This window comes from Porites lutea, chromosome 3, assembly GCF_958299795.1.
Source record: "Porites lutea chromosome 3, jaPorLute2.1, whole genome shotgun sequence".
NCBI classification, from domain to species: domain Eukaryota; kingdom Metazoa; phylum Cnidaria; class Anthozoa; order Scleractinia; family Poritidae; genus Porites; species Porites lutea.
Genome location: NC_133203.1, coordinates 31,458,425 through 31,473,278, shown reverse-complemented (window position 1 = coordinate 31,473,278; position 14,854 = coordinate 31,458,425). Strand labels below are relative to the sequence as shown.

Here is a 14,854-nt window from a genome sequence, read left to right as displayed (position 1 = left end):
TTCTGTAAAATAACTATTCGAAGGAGCAAATATAGTCTGCTACACAGCCGTTTTTAATGTCGTCACGCTATGTAGCAGACTAGAGCAAATATTGCCTGGAAATTTCTGAAGCTTGAGAAACGCTAAAAATTTGGGGATAACCGTTCTATTCTTCTAAAATATTCGGAGTTTTTCTAATAGCCTAACTATGATTTTCGGAAGTTGTGTTATTCACATTTCAATAGCAAGATATTGCGATTATTGTTAAAAAAGGCCTAAAGCTTTCGGTATAAGGACAAAACGTCCCCTATAATTTTCTAATGAAAGCAGAAGGGTAACTAAATTAACACTTTGAAACCCAGAAGGGTAACTAAATTAACACTTTCGAGTGAGACGAAAAAAACACCTTAAACTGTAGTGACGACCTAAGTTGCCCTAAGACATCAGAACAGATAAATAGCTTTTAGGCTAACTGCAAATTAACCAAACAGGCTTCTAAAGCATAGAGAAAACCATCTAAGACAATTCTGGCGTATTTGGAGACATAAATCCGTCATTGCAGTCATTGGGTGACCTTGACTATATAGCTGCCATGTATCCAGCCGTCAAATTTCGAACTTTGAAATAAAGTCCTTAACCAACAAAGTCCGATTGAGCATCAGTAATTTGCGATGGGAAAAATCAATCGTTTGAATAACTAAAAAAACAATTCTATAGTTCCAAAAAGTTCACTTCTGCAAGAGTATTCGCCCTTTGGGAAAACTAAGAGATTGTTTCGTCCCGGCTTTCTGTGTGTTTGTTTATCTGTTAGTTTATTTTATCAGCTTATTTAATTTTCAAGTGGAGCTCTGCCTTACTGACACAAGATGTTTCTAGCGAGAATTAATCACGAGTCGTGTTGCTAAATTTAATGTAGAAGTCATTACACAGGTGATGGTCCGTGTTTCCTTGAGATGCCGGATAAAAAAAAAGGCACACGCACACATGTACAACGTCGATAAACATTGTGGACATTCGCATTTTTATACGAACTTTACGTTTCGTACGCTAGTTAACATACATTTTCAAAAGTGATCAAAAGTCACTGAAAAGTGACCCTTACGGATTATGACAAAACTACTTATACAATATCATCAAAGGAATTGGGGGCAAGGTGATTCCTAACAGTGAATTATACTTATCCTCGATGGCCCAAGGGCAAAGGACATCAGTATTATTCGTCAGTATTATAACACATTTGTGAACTCAGGAATCAGTCATTATTTATCGCGTGGGGAGGGGGGCTGGTCAGAGGATTCTTTTTGGTGGGTGGGGGGGCGGGGAAGGTCACTTAATTTTTAGGAGAACAGAAGTGGAGATCATTCGTAATTGAGAATCCAAAAGAGTATTGTGGGTTTTTTTAGTTTGCGGGGGGGGGGGGGGGGGGGGGGAGGGGCACCCTCTTGTTGCCCTTCTTTCGTCCTGATGTTGATTATGATCTTTTCTGTGCAAAAATAAAAAACAGTAAATATACACAGTCCTCTATTTTTCCGTAAGATCATCGAGATCGAGCGCTTTGCGTTACGGGCCATCTTGCATGAGTGTCAAAAATTTGAAAATCAAGATACCCGTGACGGTAAGACGCGGTATATCTAAACGATCTCACGAAAAAATAGGGGACTGTGAACAGTCTACACTTCGAAAGGTAAGTGTGGGTGCAAAAACTTTGGGGGGATCACAAAAGTTATTAAGAGTTATGAGGAAGGATCACTTCTGTAAAATAACATTTAATGGGGGATCAGCTATGTTTTACCGTATTAAGCCCCAAATCCTCCGAACTCCCTCCTCGTTCCTTACTTGTCTTTAAGGTTGTTATAAATAAACCCTCATAAAGTTAGAGCAACGCCCTTATATGTTTTGGCAGGGCAATAACTCGAAATAGATGGAGGCCCATGCCCTGATTCACCTACGCTCCTACGCTCGATCTTTTTCTTTAGTCTGTTATAGTGAATCACATCATTGTTTCCTTTTGTTTTTATTATTATTATTATTATTATTATTATTATTATTATTATTATTATTTTGTTTTTGCTTTTGTGTTTGTTTGTTTGTTTGTTTTTGTTGATAAAGAAAGAAAGAAGAGCGCGCGGGAAACTGTACCCAAATCATGCGCGCTTACGTGTTCCCTCTTTATGGTTGTCACTTGAATCATCGCGGATATTAGGAACACAATAGCCTGATCTCTAGCTCAATGGACAGAGTATTGGGTCCGGTCACTGTACAGGTCAGGGTCGATTCCCGGTCAAGCCAAAAAGTTTTCATGTTCACTTTCATATGTTATGGTTGATGTGTACGCCATCTATGCGAAAAAGATGAGTTCGCGCCATAAGTACTACTGCCTTAAAACAATAGAAGCCTATTACAACACAAGGATCTTTCCTTTTTCTTCCAAGGAATTTGATGCGGCTACACAGATGCGACCTTCTGTTGTCACTGCAGCCCCAGTTATTAGGTAGCCCCTCTCCACGTTAAGATCAATGCTGCGTTCAAATTTGCCTTCGGTGCTGTAAAACATCAGTTGTGAGCGGTCATCTTTTGTCTGTGATGCAATGATGACGTGTTTGCTTCTTGGATGAAACGTTATGGCACGAGCAACTTTCCCCACTGGAAATTTTCTTATTTTAGAGAATCGTGAAAAGGGAAGATCTTCTTTATCATTACCTGATAAATGGAACTCGCAACGACGACTTTTTTCTTGGCAAGTTGAAGTAGGGCGATAATCTTTGCCCGAAGACTTGTCAGCGAAGACAAATACATTGGAGGAATACCAATCTAACACCATGACACAGTCATCAGCAACTGCGATATCTCTGATACGTCCCAATGTGTCGTCGCAAAGGCGGTCCATACGTTTCCCTCTCTTATCCACCATCATTACATAGTGTTTGTCTGCATTTGTCATTACGTTCTTCGAAGTTGTCCGGCCGCCAAGACTCAAATGTCCCGGTACAAGAAGAAGGCCACTAGCTGTCGCCTTTGTTGTCACAGCTTCGAACTGGACATCAAAGGTAAAATGGTGTTTGAACTGAGCGTGATGGTTGAAGAGGAGCATGCTAGCCATAGAAACTCTCTCCGCTTTTTCGTTTTTGGTCATCAGCACGTAAATGTTGTCGTCATTGTCAGTACCTACAGCGATGATTTTTCTGTTGTGTATTATGCGTTTATCTTCTGTAGGAGAAAAGGATTTTACAAACTTACCAGTGGCGTCAAATATTTTCACACATTCGTTCCCAGTTGAGTCGGCAACAAGGAACTGCCCGAGGGTATTTGTTGCTATACTAACCGCTGACTTGAGGTTTTGAAGCTCTTGTGCGCCCTCCTGACCAAATGACCAAGCTAAAGAACAATCGCTTATCTCTTGCTTACACAGTATGTTTGCCACTCTTGAATCACGAAGGGGGTCGACCTTCTCTTTTCCGGTTTCAATGCAGGGCCAAAAGATGATCCATTCTTCACTACCCACCAATAACGTGAAATCGTAAATGGTACGATTTATTTGACAGACGGAGGAAATGATTTGTCTTCGTTCATCCTTGCTGAACCTTGACTTGATTCCTTTCTCGATTTCAACGCTAAAATTCTCTGCAACAAACGGCATCGAGTGTAGTTCGTTGAGGCCAGATATACACGCGTCTAATGTACTCACTGGAGTTTCAACTTTTTCCAGTATTGTTGCCATTAGACGAACACCCATGGCAAGGATACGGTCCAAAGGGCTGAGGACTTCATTGTTAAAAGCCTCCGTTGCTTTCCGTCGAGCATCTTCAAACCTCTTCTTTGCGTCAACGATTGCTTCGGCGTCAAGTTCCCTCGTAATAAGAGATAATTCGTTTTTACCTTGGTCCACGAGGCTTTTCGTTGGAGAAGCAACTGAAGAAAACCACTTGGACCAAAATCGTCCCTTTTTCGCTGCTTCAGGACTGACTTTTGTACTGCTTTTGACTTGGTTGGCCCCTTTCACATTTTTTGAACCGCCTTCGTCCCGCGTTCTCGCATCCATTGCTTTATCAAGCAACACTAATCCCTCCCGGAAAAAGGATATACTTGCCCCGAGATCTTTCCTCGCCATTGCATCTAGCTTCGATTTCACGTTGTCTGTTTCGTCCATAATCCAGCTTTGTAATTGTTGGTCTGTAACGTCGCCATCCTTTAGTTTTTCTGATGCACGTTTTAGGCCTTTCTTTATGAGAAGGCCAATGGTTCCTTTTAACACTGTTGCTACAATTGCAGACATGACTTGTTTGTCCTTCTCCGGGTATTAAGAAACAAGTACTTGAACTGCGGAAAACAGACAAAATAAAAGAAGTTAACCTATGGATCAGTAAAGTCCGACCTGACCGGCTGACGTCGTTTCTGGCGTCAGATCCGCTTATCCTAGCCTATTTTCCTTTCGTAAACGGTCTTTGCTATTATAAGCGGTCGATGCCACCATTGCTAACCAAGCCTTTAGTCATAACAGATGTAATATATTATATAAAGTTTTTTTTTATTATAATTACATTGATATTATGGAAAATAGCGCGCTATGATTGGCTAGGAGCTTCGCTTCATTCCGCTATAATCACCGCGCGGTGATTATAACATTGAAGGCTAGCAGTTTTCAATGTGATTATACTAAAACAATTAGTCGCGTCAGGCGACGTGAATATCGGCGAATAGTCACCTCGACTTCGGTTCGGTGACTATTCGCCGAAAAATAATATCTGGATTAAGTTACAATAAAGAACAACTCAAGGATCTGAGCCGAAAAGTAAACACCAGCATCCTGCCTGTGTTTGCCAGCCGGAAAATTGAACAAGAATTGAATGTGAAAGAAGCAAAGCCACCGATCGTAAATGAACAATGCCGGTAGTTTATAACTTCCAATGTGACCTGTGTGATGCAAGCAATGTAGGTTACAGACGCGGACATTTACACAATCGTGTAAAAGGACATAAACAACAGTCCTCGGCAATTGCCAAAATGCTTTTCATAAGAACCTTAAAGCCAAATCTCAACGTGCAATCAGACTCTATTCCTGCGAAAGTATTTTCATAATCTTCGCACCCTGTTATGTTAATTTTCGCGCCTTTTCGCTTTAAATGCTGTAAATTTACGTCGGATTTTATCTTTCGTTTTTACCGTTTTATGTAATAAGAAAAATAAAACGTTTTTGAATAGTCTTAGAAAGAACGACGTTGATCAATTGAAGCCCAAGTTGAATTTACGTTAAAAGTTATGGAAAGGGCTAGGGTCACCTATTATTGATGCATCAGTTAAGAAAAACAGTTTGTTAGTTTATGTACTTAATTTGTTTCGAATTTTGGCGTGTTAGCATGGCAGCGACCGTTTACGAAAGGAACAACTGCGTCAGAGCCACCAAAGGACACCTGTTTGTGCCTGGTTTATATTGATCAGCAACTCATTGAAGCTATGATACTTTGATCAAAACTGGAAACGCGGGGAAAAAAATTGATGATAGTGATAGTTAGAAAACGCCTGTTAACTATTTGTTTCCGGGACGGCTGCGCCTAGGAGGCATGACGTCCTACGATCGCCGTGCATTTTCTTATTTTTTTTATTTTGACTCTTTCTCAAGCTAACGAACATTCTGCTTGTTTTTCTTAGAATTAACACGGTGCAGTATCTTTGTTCTTTACCCTTTAAGCCCTGAGAGTGATCAGCATCAAATTCCTCCTTGCAATATCAATGCTATATAAAACAGAGAAGTCATGAGAATTACGGACATGATCACACAAGATGAATTTGCTTGATATTTTATCAACTTCTCCCCTCTACTTCTGTAGGAAATGAATAGGGGCAACAAATGAGAGATTGTTTTCTTGTGAAACTTGAACCATCTTCACGTATCTTAAACAGGTGAAAACTTAGCCTGCGTTCATGCCCTCTCCCTATTATCCCTTTATGTCTCTCACGGGAAGAGGGCATGATACATTTGTTTGTCGGATCACATGTAAAAAAACCAGAATCTGGACTTTTTTCTGATTGGATAGGAAACAATAGGAATGATTTGCGCTGTTCCGATTGGCCAAAATGCCGCCATCCGTTAGTTGTTGTTGATTTCAGTCTGCATTTTTGCTTGCATAATGAGCAGTGAATACACACGCGGACTAGTTATGAAATTTCTGCCGGCTCAGTTTTCTTGAATTTGAAGAATGCCTAAATAGAAATTTCATCCATTGAAATATTTTCCATCTCATCGTATACTAAAAATTCACGATTCACCGATCATTTGAATGCAATTTGATACCGGCTAAAAGTTACCCGACAGAAGCGATAAACGGGTTCACTTTTCAAATAATCAATTCATGAATGGAATCTTGACCCGGTTTGACTGTAGTTCCTACTTCAGAAACCTGCGAATTATTCTGAGCGATCTTCGTTTTCAAAACACCTTTCGGTTCGTGAAATATGGTGCTTCAGCCTAATTATTTTTTTTCACTGCTTTCGGTACAGAACGAAGTCAACGAGCTTTAACCAGTAAATTCTTTATTATTTGTAGCTGTTAAATAAAGGTACGGCAGCTCCAGCTAGCAGTATTTCATCACAAAAACAACACGTGTAATTTTTTTTTTTAGGAAGCGCCATCTGAACATGGAAGAGACATTATTCGCGCCAAAATTTGATTCCCGTATGGTAAATGCTTATTGGCTAATAACATAACAGGTGAAGGGGACGTTAGATTATGTAAATTAGGGGGCGGTTGACGGCTTGTTAAATAAATGTATCAGGCGTTATTTTTTCCCCTCTCGAGCCAAAGAAGCAAAAAAATAATAATAATAAAATAACGTCTGATCTCAGGTTAGTGAAAACTTAACTCCCATCGTGCATGCTTGAAAACTAAAGTTAGACAATCAGTGGATTTTTTATTATTATTATTGATTTTTTAAAATACGTGCACATGTTAGTTTGAGTTCTCGATTTATTTTCGCAACAATATGGAATGGTTGCTCTTAATACGGTATATAAATTTACATGTATTGTAGCTTTGGTAATGTAGGCGTCATCGGAGGGTGGCCGGGTCGATGGCCATTTACTTGAGGTATTAATAGAAAATGCATACCATGTAAGATGTTTAAGCGCAACCGTGTAATATCTATTGTTATGAAAATCGTCTTGTTTTATTTTGGGTTCTGTGATGTTTGCAAATTGCCGAGGACTGTTGTTTATGTCCTTTTACACGATTGTGTTAATGTCCGCGTGTGCAACCTACATAGACAGCATCAGACAGGTCACATTGGAAGTTATAAACTATCGGCATTGTTCATTTACGATCGGTGTTTGATTCTTTCACATTCAGTTCTTTGGGTTCTAAACACAGTGCCCATACGTAACTCGTACACGTATCACTTGAGTCACAGGAATGCTAATTAGTATAGGTAATAGCATGATTTGTAGTGATATGTGGTATAAATACCACGAGTGATATTTCTAAGTTTTACGTACGTTATTTGTACGTAATGCCAAATATCACATACAAATCATACTATTATTTGTTTACACTACTGCTAACTAGTATAGGTAATAGCATGATCTGCAGTGATATTTGGCATAAATACCACGAGTGATATTTCGAAATTGTTTTACGTACGTTATTTGTACGTAATGCCAAATATCACATACAAATCATACTATTATTTGTTTACACTACTGCTAATTAGTATAGGTAATAGCATGATCTGCAGTGATATTTGGCATAAATACCACGAGTGATATTTCTAAGTTTTACGTACGTTATTTGTACGTAATGCCAAACTAAATCACGTACATGTACAAATCATACTATTATTTGTTTACAATACTACCCGCAAAAATTTTGTAATTTTCGCATGTAGGTATTTCAAATTAAGATGAAATACCACTGCTCTAAGCCTATCAAATTGCAGAAATTTCTCATGTAGTAGTAGAACAGATGTAATCTCACCACTAAAGAGGCAAAAGATAAAACGTATCTTTGCATAAATTGAATTCTACAAAAATTGATGGACCATACAGTTTTGTTAATTAAGACTATATTTAGATAGGGAACTATTTCTATCGTCTGTTGCTACTGATGATGGACATTTAGAAGCCTGAAAAAGTTGTGCCGATTTTTTCAAGTTTTAATGCCATGCCTACAAAAATCACGAAAACATTTTATGGTTAATGCTCCTTAACTCTTTCAACCCTAATATCAAAATTCAAATTCTCATTTGTTATCCGTACACGTTTTCAATAGAAGTAGTGGGGAGAATTTGTTGAAGTATCAGTTAGATTCACCTTGTGTGATCACGTCCTCGATTCTCATGACCTCGGTATCTTATAAAGCAGTGATATTACGAGGAGAAATTTGATGCTGATCACTCTTAGGGCTTAAAGGGTTTAGTGAAGTTTGTTTTATATCTTCATCAAACTCTACAGTACAAGTGGAGCCATTTTTGTGTGAGTAAAGTTACAAAGTAATGACTTAAGCACAGAATTATCCTAAACCAACAATTGCCTCGTAGCATGTCCCGAAAACGTTTGTCCAGTTATAAAATCTTAATTTAGTAGCCGATCCGCTCATGTACCTAAAAACATTGCTCTTGTTCACCCACGCATATTTTCTCGTTTTTTTTTTTTGGTAACCTGGCCACTCATGCGCATAAACAAATCTATTTCTAGCGGCTGATCCATTCATGTGAGCGGTGGCCGTTCCACTCAAGCACAGTAGCACTACGATTTGAACTAAAACGATCGACTTAATAACAAACTCGAAAAAATAAATAAATAAATAAACCGGGAAAATTTACCCAAGAGGTGAAGCAAGAGCTCCTGAATTCTTCCTGGGATGAAGTTCAATGGCGGCAGGGTTTTAACCTCTAAACACAACTATGAATGCCCTTAGGTAACTCGTACACGTATCACTCGAGTCACAGTACTGCTAATTAGTATAGGTATAATAGCATGATTTGTAGTGATTTGGCATAAATACCACGAGTGATATTTTTAAATTGTTATACGTACGTTATTTGTACGTAATGCCAAATATCACGTACAAATCATGCTATTTTTTGTTTACACTACCTACACTCATGTACCTAAAAAGACTGCTCTTGCTCACGCATGCGCCTAAACAAATCTATTTCTAGCGGCTGAACAACTCATGCCAGCGGTGGCCGTTCCATTCAAGCACTATAGAACTGAAATTGGAACTAAAACGACTTAATAACAAACTCGAAAAAATAAACACACATAAACAACTCATCGTCCTTAACATTTTAAAGTATCAATGTCACGTAATATGCCACGTGACCATTTTGCTGAAAATAGTAAATTATTGACCGATTGGTGGCCGGTTTAAGAAACGAAATCGAGTAATAACATTTTTGTAATTCATATTAAGTATTTCTAACTCTTCACGTTTGAAATGACCGTCCACTGCACTTCAATAAAAAATTGTGAGGGAAAACATCATTTTAAGTGCTCAAATTTTATCTCGAGTTATTTAAAACTTTAGTTTTAAACTTCGCGTACGTTCATTCCAAACGTAGAAATTTAGGTATGCTTATCCTCTTTCAGAAATGCCAATTTGTTTATCCAAACAAAGTAAATTCGCCACCCATTCGCCAATTTCCTTCATTTTCAATTTTTGGTCACGTGATACGTCACGTGACCATAATGGGCCGTTAAGGCACAAGAAAACATCAAGATTAACTTTTGCAGAAAAATTCGTTTTGTTCGATTCTGGGTCTCCAAGAGAGAGATATTGCCTGTCATTCATATGCTCCGAAAACACCTTTGATCCAGGCCTTAAACCCCTTGAGAATTTAGCTGTGGATAAGACGCCCAAGCAAACGTGAACGGAAATTTCGGTAGGCACATTTCGTCCAGTTTGCTGGTAAGACTTCTCTGTGTTAAATATACTGAGGCTATGTTCTTATTGTACATGGATAAATAAATTTAAGAGACAACTGCCAAAAACAAATCGATGAAAAACCAAACATTCTCCTAATCTAGACAATTTTTGGTGCAATTCTTACATAAGGACTCTTTCTGAAAAATGGCCAGTAAGTTCATTAGAATTAGAAAACTTAATTTGCAAATTTATTATATTAAAGATCTATTTTATGGGAATTTTGAAAACATCAGTAATATTTCAGAATAAGTATGAAAACAGTGCCCTACCTTAGTACGTACTTGCGATCGCTTCCGAGCTTTCAGTTTTTTTCAGGGTCTTAAGCTTAGCAAACTGACTAATTTTCTCTCGGAACCAGCGTACTATAGGTGGTTTTCACGTTACGTCATCGCTGCCATGCTGGTGGACGGTAAACAAAAGATCGCTCATTAGCTCGCTTTGTTTGTCGACCAGCATTTGTTCATTTCACCATTGTTATTTGTGTCTCCCGAGATTGCTTGAAAACCACCTATTTTTATCGTGTCATGTAGAAAGTTTTTTTTTTCTAATAATAAAGGTTATTGATAAGTACAGTGCAATATTCAATTTTAACAAACAAAGAATGACACTACAAAACTAAAACAGTCAAGATTCAATTGGTTTACAGGAAGTGGTAATTATTAATAACAAAAAATGAATAGCTAAATATATAAATTAAAAAATAACCAAATAACAAAAATATCTAAACAAGTCAAGCTTGTTTGCGGCTAAAGGCTCAAGGACTCACGGACGCTTAAAGGCTTTGTAGATAATTTGTATTTTAGAAAAGATTTAAAGGCTAAGAAACTATATGGTTCGCTTTCTTTAGCTGTGGTGTAGATATAGAAACGAGCGATTATCGGGTAAAGATTAAACGTACGGAAGGATCAATTCTCAGGGAGATTTCCGTAAATCATCATCATTATAGTTATTGGTCATTTTCTCAAGCAAGTTAAAGGCATGGGTTGAAAGGCCAAAAAGACCCTCTACAGAGAACGCAAAGATCCTTTTTTATGACGCAGAAGGATCCAAGAAAAGGGTACCACAAAGATATTATAAGACATATCTCTCTAAAATCACAAAGCTATTATAAGAAACAAAGATATTATAAGACATATCTCACTAAAATAGTTTAAGTAAGGCTAAGAAACTAAATGGTTCGCTTTCTTTGGCTGTGGTGTAGATATAAAAACGAGTGACTATCAGGTAAAGATTAAACCTATGGAAGGATCGATTCTCAGGGAGATAACCGTAAATCATCATCATTATCGTTATTGGTCAATTTCTTAAGCAAGTTAAAGGCATGGGTTGAAAGGCCAAAAAGACCCTCTACAGAGAACGCAAAGATCCTTTTTAATGACGCAAGAGAATCCAAGAAAATATCTCTGTGGAACCGGTTCCACAAAGATATAATAAGACATATCTCACTAAAATAGTTTTGTAAGATTCATCCCAAGCATCACGTAACATTCCTTGGACCATGACGTCACAAAACCTGTTTTCTCAAACGGGGGGACTAGGCTGCTAAACTTCAGCCTAAAAATTCTTGTCATCAAATTGTCAGCGAAACTGTCTGGATTGTCAATTAACTTAATTATTGCAAAGTTTCAACAAATTTTATGACCGCATTTTGGAAATATTTTAAAACGAAGTTTTAAGAATCATAAAAACAGTGAAATAGCATGCTATCTACACAATTAGCTAATATTTTTAATATAATGATAAGCTTTGGAAAAGAGGCTTCATCTCATAGTGGTTTGATTCCATTGAAAACTGCGAACAAAAAAGAAGAGGGTTGCTCTGGGCGAGCGCGAGTAAGAATAATTTTATAAACCTGCATTCAGCTGCTTTTGTTACAGTTTTTGCACGTAATTTGTTCCATGCCTACAAATTTCTCATTAATCAAAAAACCGCTGGATAATTTTTTTTATAAACTTCACAATCCCGAGACCAATTGTCAATAAATACACCCTGCACGTTTGAAGAACATTGAAAACAGGGAAGGCTTTTAAATAGGGCGTCAAATATAACCATTTTTTCCCTTAGAGTTTGAGTTAACAAGTGAGCGATCTCATTTATTCACTGGCATGGTTTTCAAGTTTCAAATGCACGTGCACAACATTGTAGATAAAGAAATAAATATGCATTTAAAAGAACTCTCTCTCCACCATCCGCTTTTCTCGTTTTTCCCTCTTACTTTTTTTCTATCCGCAATTTTTCCATCCGCATTTTTCTATCCGCACTTTCCTATCCGCATCCGCCGTCCGCAGGTATCCAGTCCTCGTTTTACAGACCCCGTGGCTTGGGTCGGGTCTGTGCAACCGAAATGTACCGTTCTATTGAGCACGTGAAGTTTGCGAAATTTCAAACCGGAATTTTTGTTCAATGAAAAGCGCCCAAAATTCTTCCAAATTTGGTCATCAGTAACTGGTTATGGTGAATTAAAGGTGTGCTTTTAGCCAATCAGAATCGGGGAAATATTTTGAATGAATAATAACACATATTAATAATTAACTATTTTAATCTTTAACCTACAATTTGCCGACAACTGACATGTGGGGCGTTAATAATCAGTTTTTCAAAGCTTCAAAAAAATCCAGTCAAATGTAGAAAAGAACAAGCCCGATATCGTTCAGTTATTTTCAAGATCCATCTAGTATGGTCTAAAATCCACCCATCACTGTCATAGAGCTTCCTGGTTTTGTTGCCTTTTCCACCAATACGAAAGCAGTAGGAAAATTGCTGTGATTTTCTGAGATCGTTGAAGGCGATTCTGAAAAGTAATAACAAATGTCATATGACGAAATTACTTTGTAAAATCTCCCAAATAAAATAGTGTGTTGAAAAGCAGATCCCCATTAGATTTTTCTTTTCTCTATTGACATAATAAAATATGTTTAGCGTATCAATGTTAATGATAATAGTAATCATTTAGAAAAAAAGAAGACTGTAACGGGTCACGAAAAATGGAACAGTCAAGTCAATCCACTGGCTTGAAGTTTAAAGTAACCTTTGTTTTGCCCTTTAATGACGGGTCGCGAATTCCGAGACACAAATCACGCAAGCATTTACATAGTTGACAGGTACCCAGCTGTCAAATTGCGATCTTTGAAATAAAGTCCTCAACCAACAAAGTCCGATTGAACTCTAGTGATGGAAAAATCAATTGTTTGAATAACTACAAAATTTCCTTCTTTCCAAAAAGTTCATTTTCTGCACGAGTAATCTCCCTTTGGGAAAAAGCAGAGATTTTTTCGTCCTTTTTGTGTGTTTGTTTATTTGTTTTCATCAGCTTTTTTTAATTTTCAAGTCGAGCTTTCCCTTATTGACACAAGAAGTTTCTAGCAAGAATTAATCACGAGTTTTTTTTCTTTTTTTTTTTTGCCCAAAATAATGTAGAAGTTGTTACGCAGGTGATGGTCAGTGTGTTTCCTCGAGATGCCGCAGACAAAAATAAAATATACGCGTACACAGCTTCGATAAACGTGAATTGTCAACATTTGCATTTTTATATAAACTTTACGTTTCGCATGCTAGTTAACATGCATTTGCAAAAGTGAAAAAGGTGATCGTTAAGGATTATGACAAAACTATTTATACAATATTAATCAGAGCTATCTCAATGCCCTGTCCACTGGTATCCGTATTCGTTTTGAAAACGCAACTTTTTTCTCCGTTTTCAAAGCACTTTGCGTCCACTTGTATCGTTTTCGCCCGTCCACACGTATACGATGAATTGATTTGAAAACGATAAGTTACCCGATTGCGCATGCTTGACGCATACGTGTTCACTATTATTTTCACTGGCGAAAAATGTCTACGCGTGCTCTGCAAAAATGACACGTGATCTATTTCGGGCAATGTCATTGGCTCTGAGGAAAAAAAGCTCGCGAAATGTTAGCGATAGCACTCTTTTTTGGCAGTGACAGGGTTGCAATTTCTTGCCTCTGTAAGAGATCAAAAATTATTTTGGTCGAAGTTTTGACGGAAGTGTGTTCTCTAGAGAATATAGCGTCCTGGAACTGGCGAAAAATCGCAGTGGCATGGTCTGATTCAATGTTGTTGACGTTGAGATCGCTGGTTTGCATGTGGAAGACATGCTGAAAATCGATGAAAAGGAGGGTAATTGTTACTGTCTTTGTTTACTGCATGTTCCGTGTAACTCGGCACAGAAAGAAATTATAAAGCAGTGGAAGAAAAATTATTGCGCTTCGTTTTGGTATATAAATTGGCACCGAGTTGCACGGAAGCGACAGTTTTGGTAAATGTGTATCCCGTTTTTGTGTCAAAATTCGACTTTGATTGTGAATCTAACATTAAACAATATTCGACTGTTGATCGAAGAGCGTATTCTGACAACGCTATCAAAAGTGTTTTTGTTGTTTAGTTCAAGTTTCTTATCACAGATTCAACAAAAAAAGTAGAGGGACAGACATTTTTGGGCTTTGTTTTGTTAATATGACTTAGCTTGTACTTTGTTGCTGGAAAACTGTATTTAGATGCTAAATCTCTGTGTGTTTACACTGTTTAATGCAGAAAAATAAGCTTACGCTTGGTTCAACTTAATCTCGTGTCACTCGGTACAAAAGAAAATTATAAAGAAGGTAAAGAAATATTTTTAGCCATTGTCTTGCTGTGTAAATTGTCTTGGGGCTAGTTGTTTCAAAAGCGGCCGGGTTGCGGCAGTTTTGTAAAGTGCGTAGTTCGAAACGTGATTTTGTCGATTGATGCACATTTCATTGTTGTTGCACATTATTAGAGCTTTGTATGGTACAGAAATTTGATTTTTAACCGAACTGTCGAATGAGAAAATGTGAGAGCGAGGTCGAACAATATGGTCAGCGGCGCCAATATGGCTGCCACGAGGATTTTAGCTCCTCTTCTTCTGTTACTATGTCTCCATTTAGAAAAACCTATAATGCAAGAAAGTTTGCCTAACTT

At 37.7% G+C, this 14,854-nt stretch overlaps 1 protein-coding gene across 1 annotated transcript; it reads right to left on the bottom strand.

Moving 5' to 3' along the window:
* Nucleotides 1-2,377: 2,377 nt before the first annotated feature.
* Nucleotides 2,378-4,291, bottom strand: LOC140932152 (uncharacterized). Its single transcript, XM_073381798.1, has one exon. The coding sequence runs from the start codon at nucleotides 4,250-4,252 to the stop codon at nucleotides 2,378-2,380; it is 1,875 nt and encodes a 624-aa protein (XP_073237899.1). The 5' UTR covers nucleotides 4,253-4,291.
* Between the last annotated feature and the right edge of the window lie 10,563 nt (nucleotides 4,292-14,854).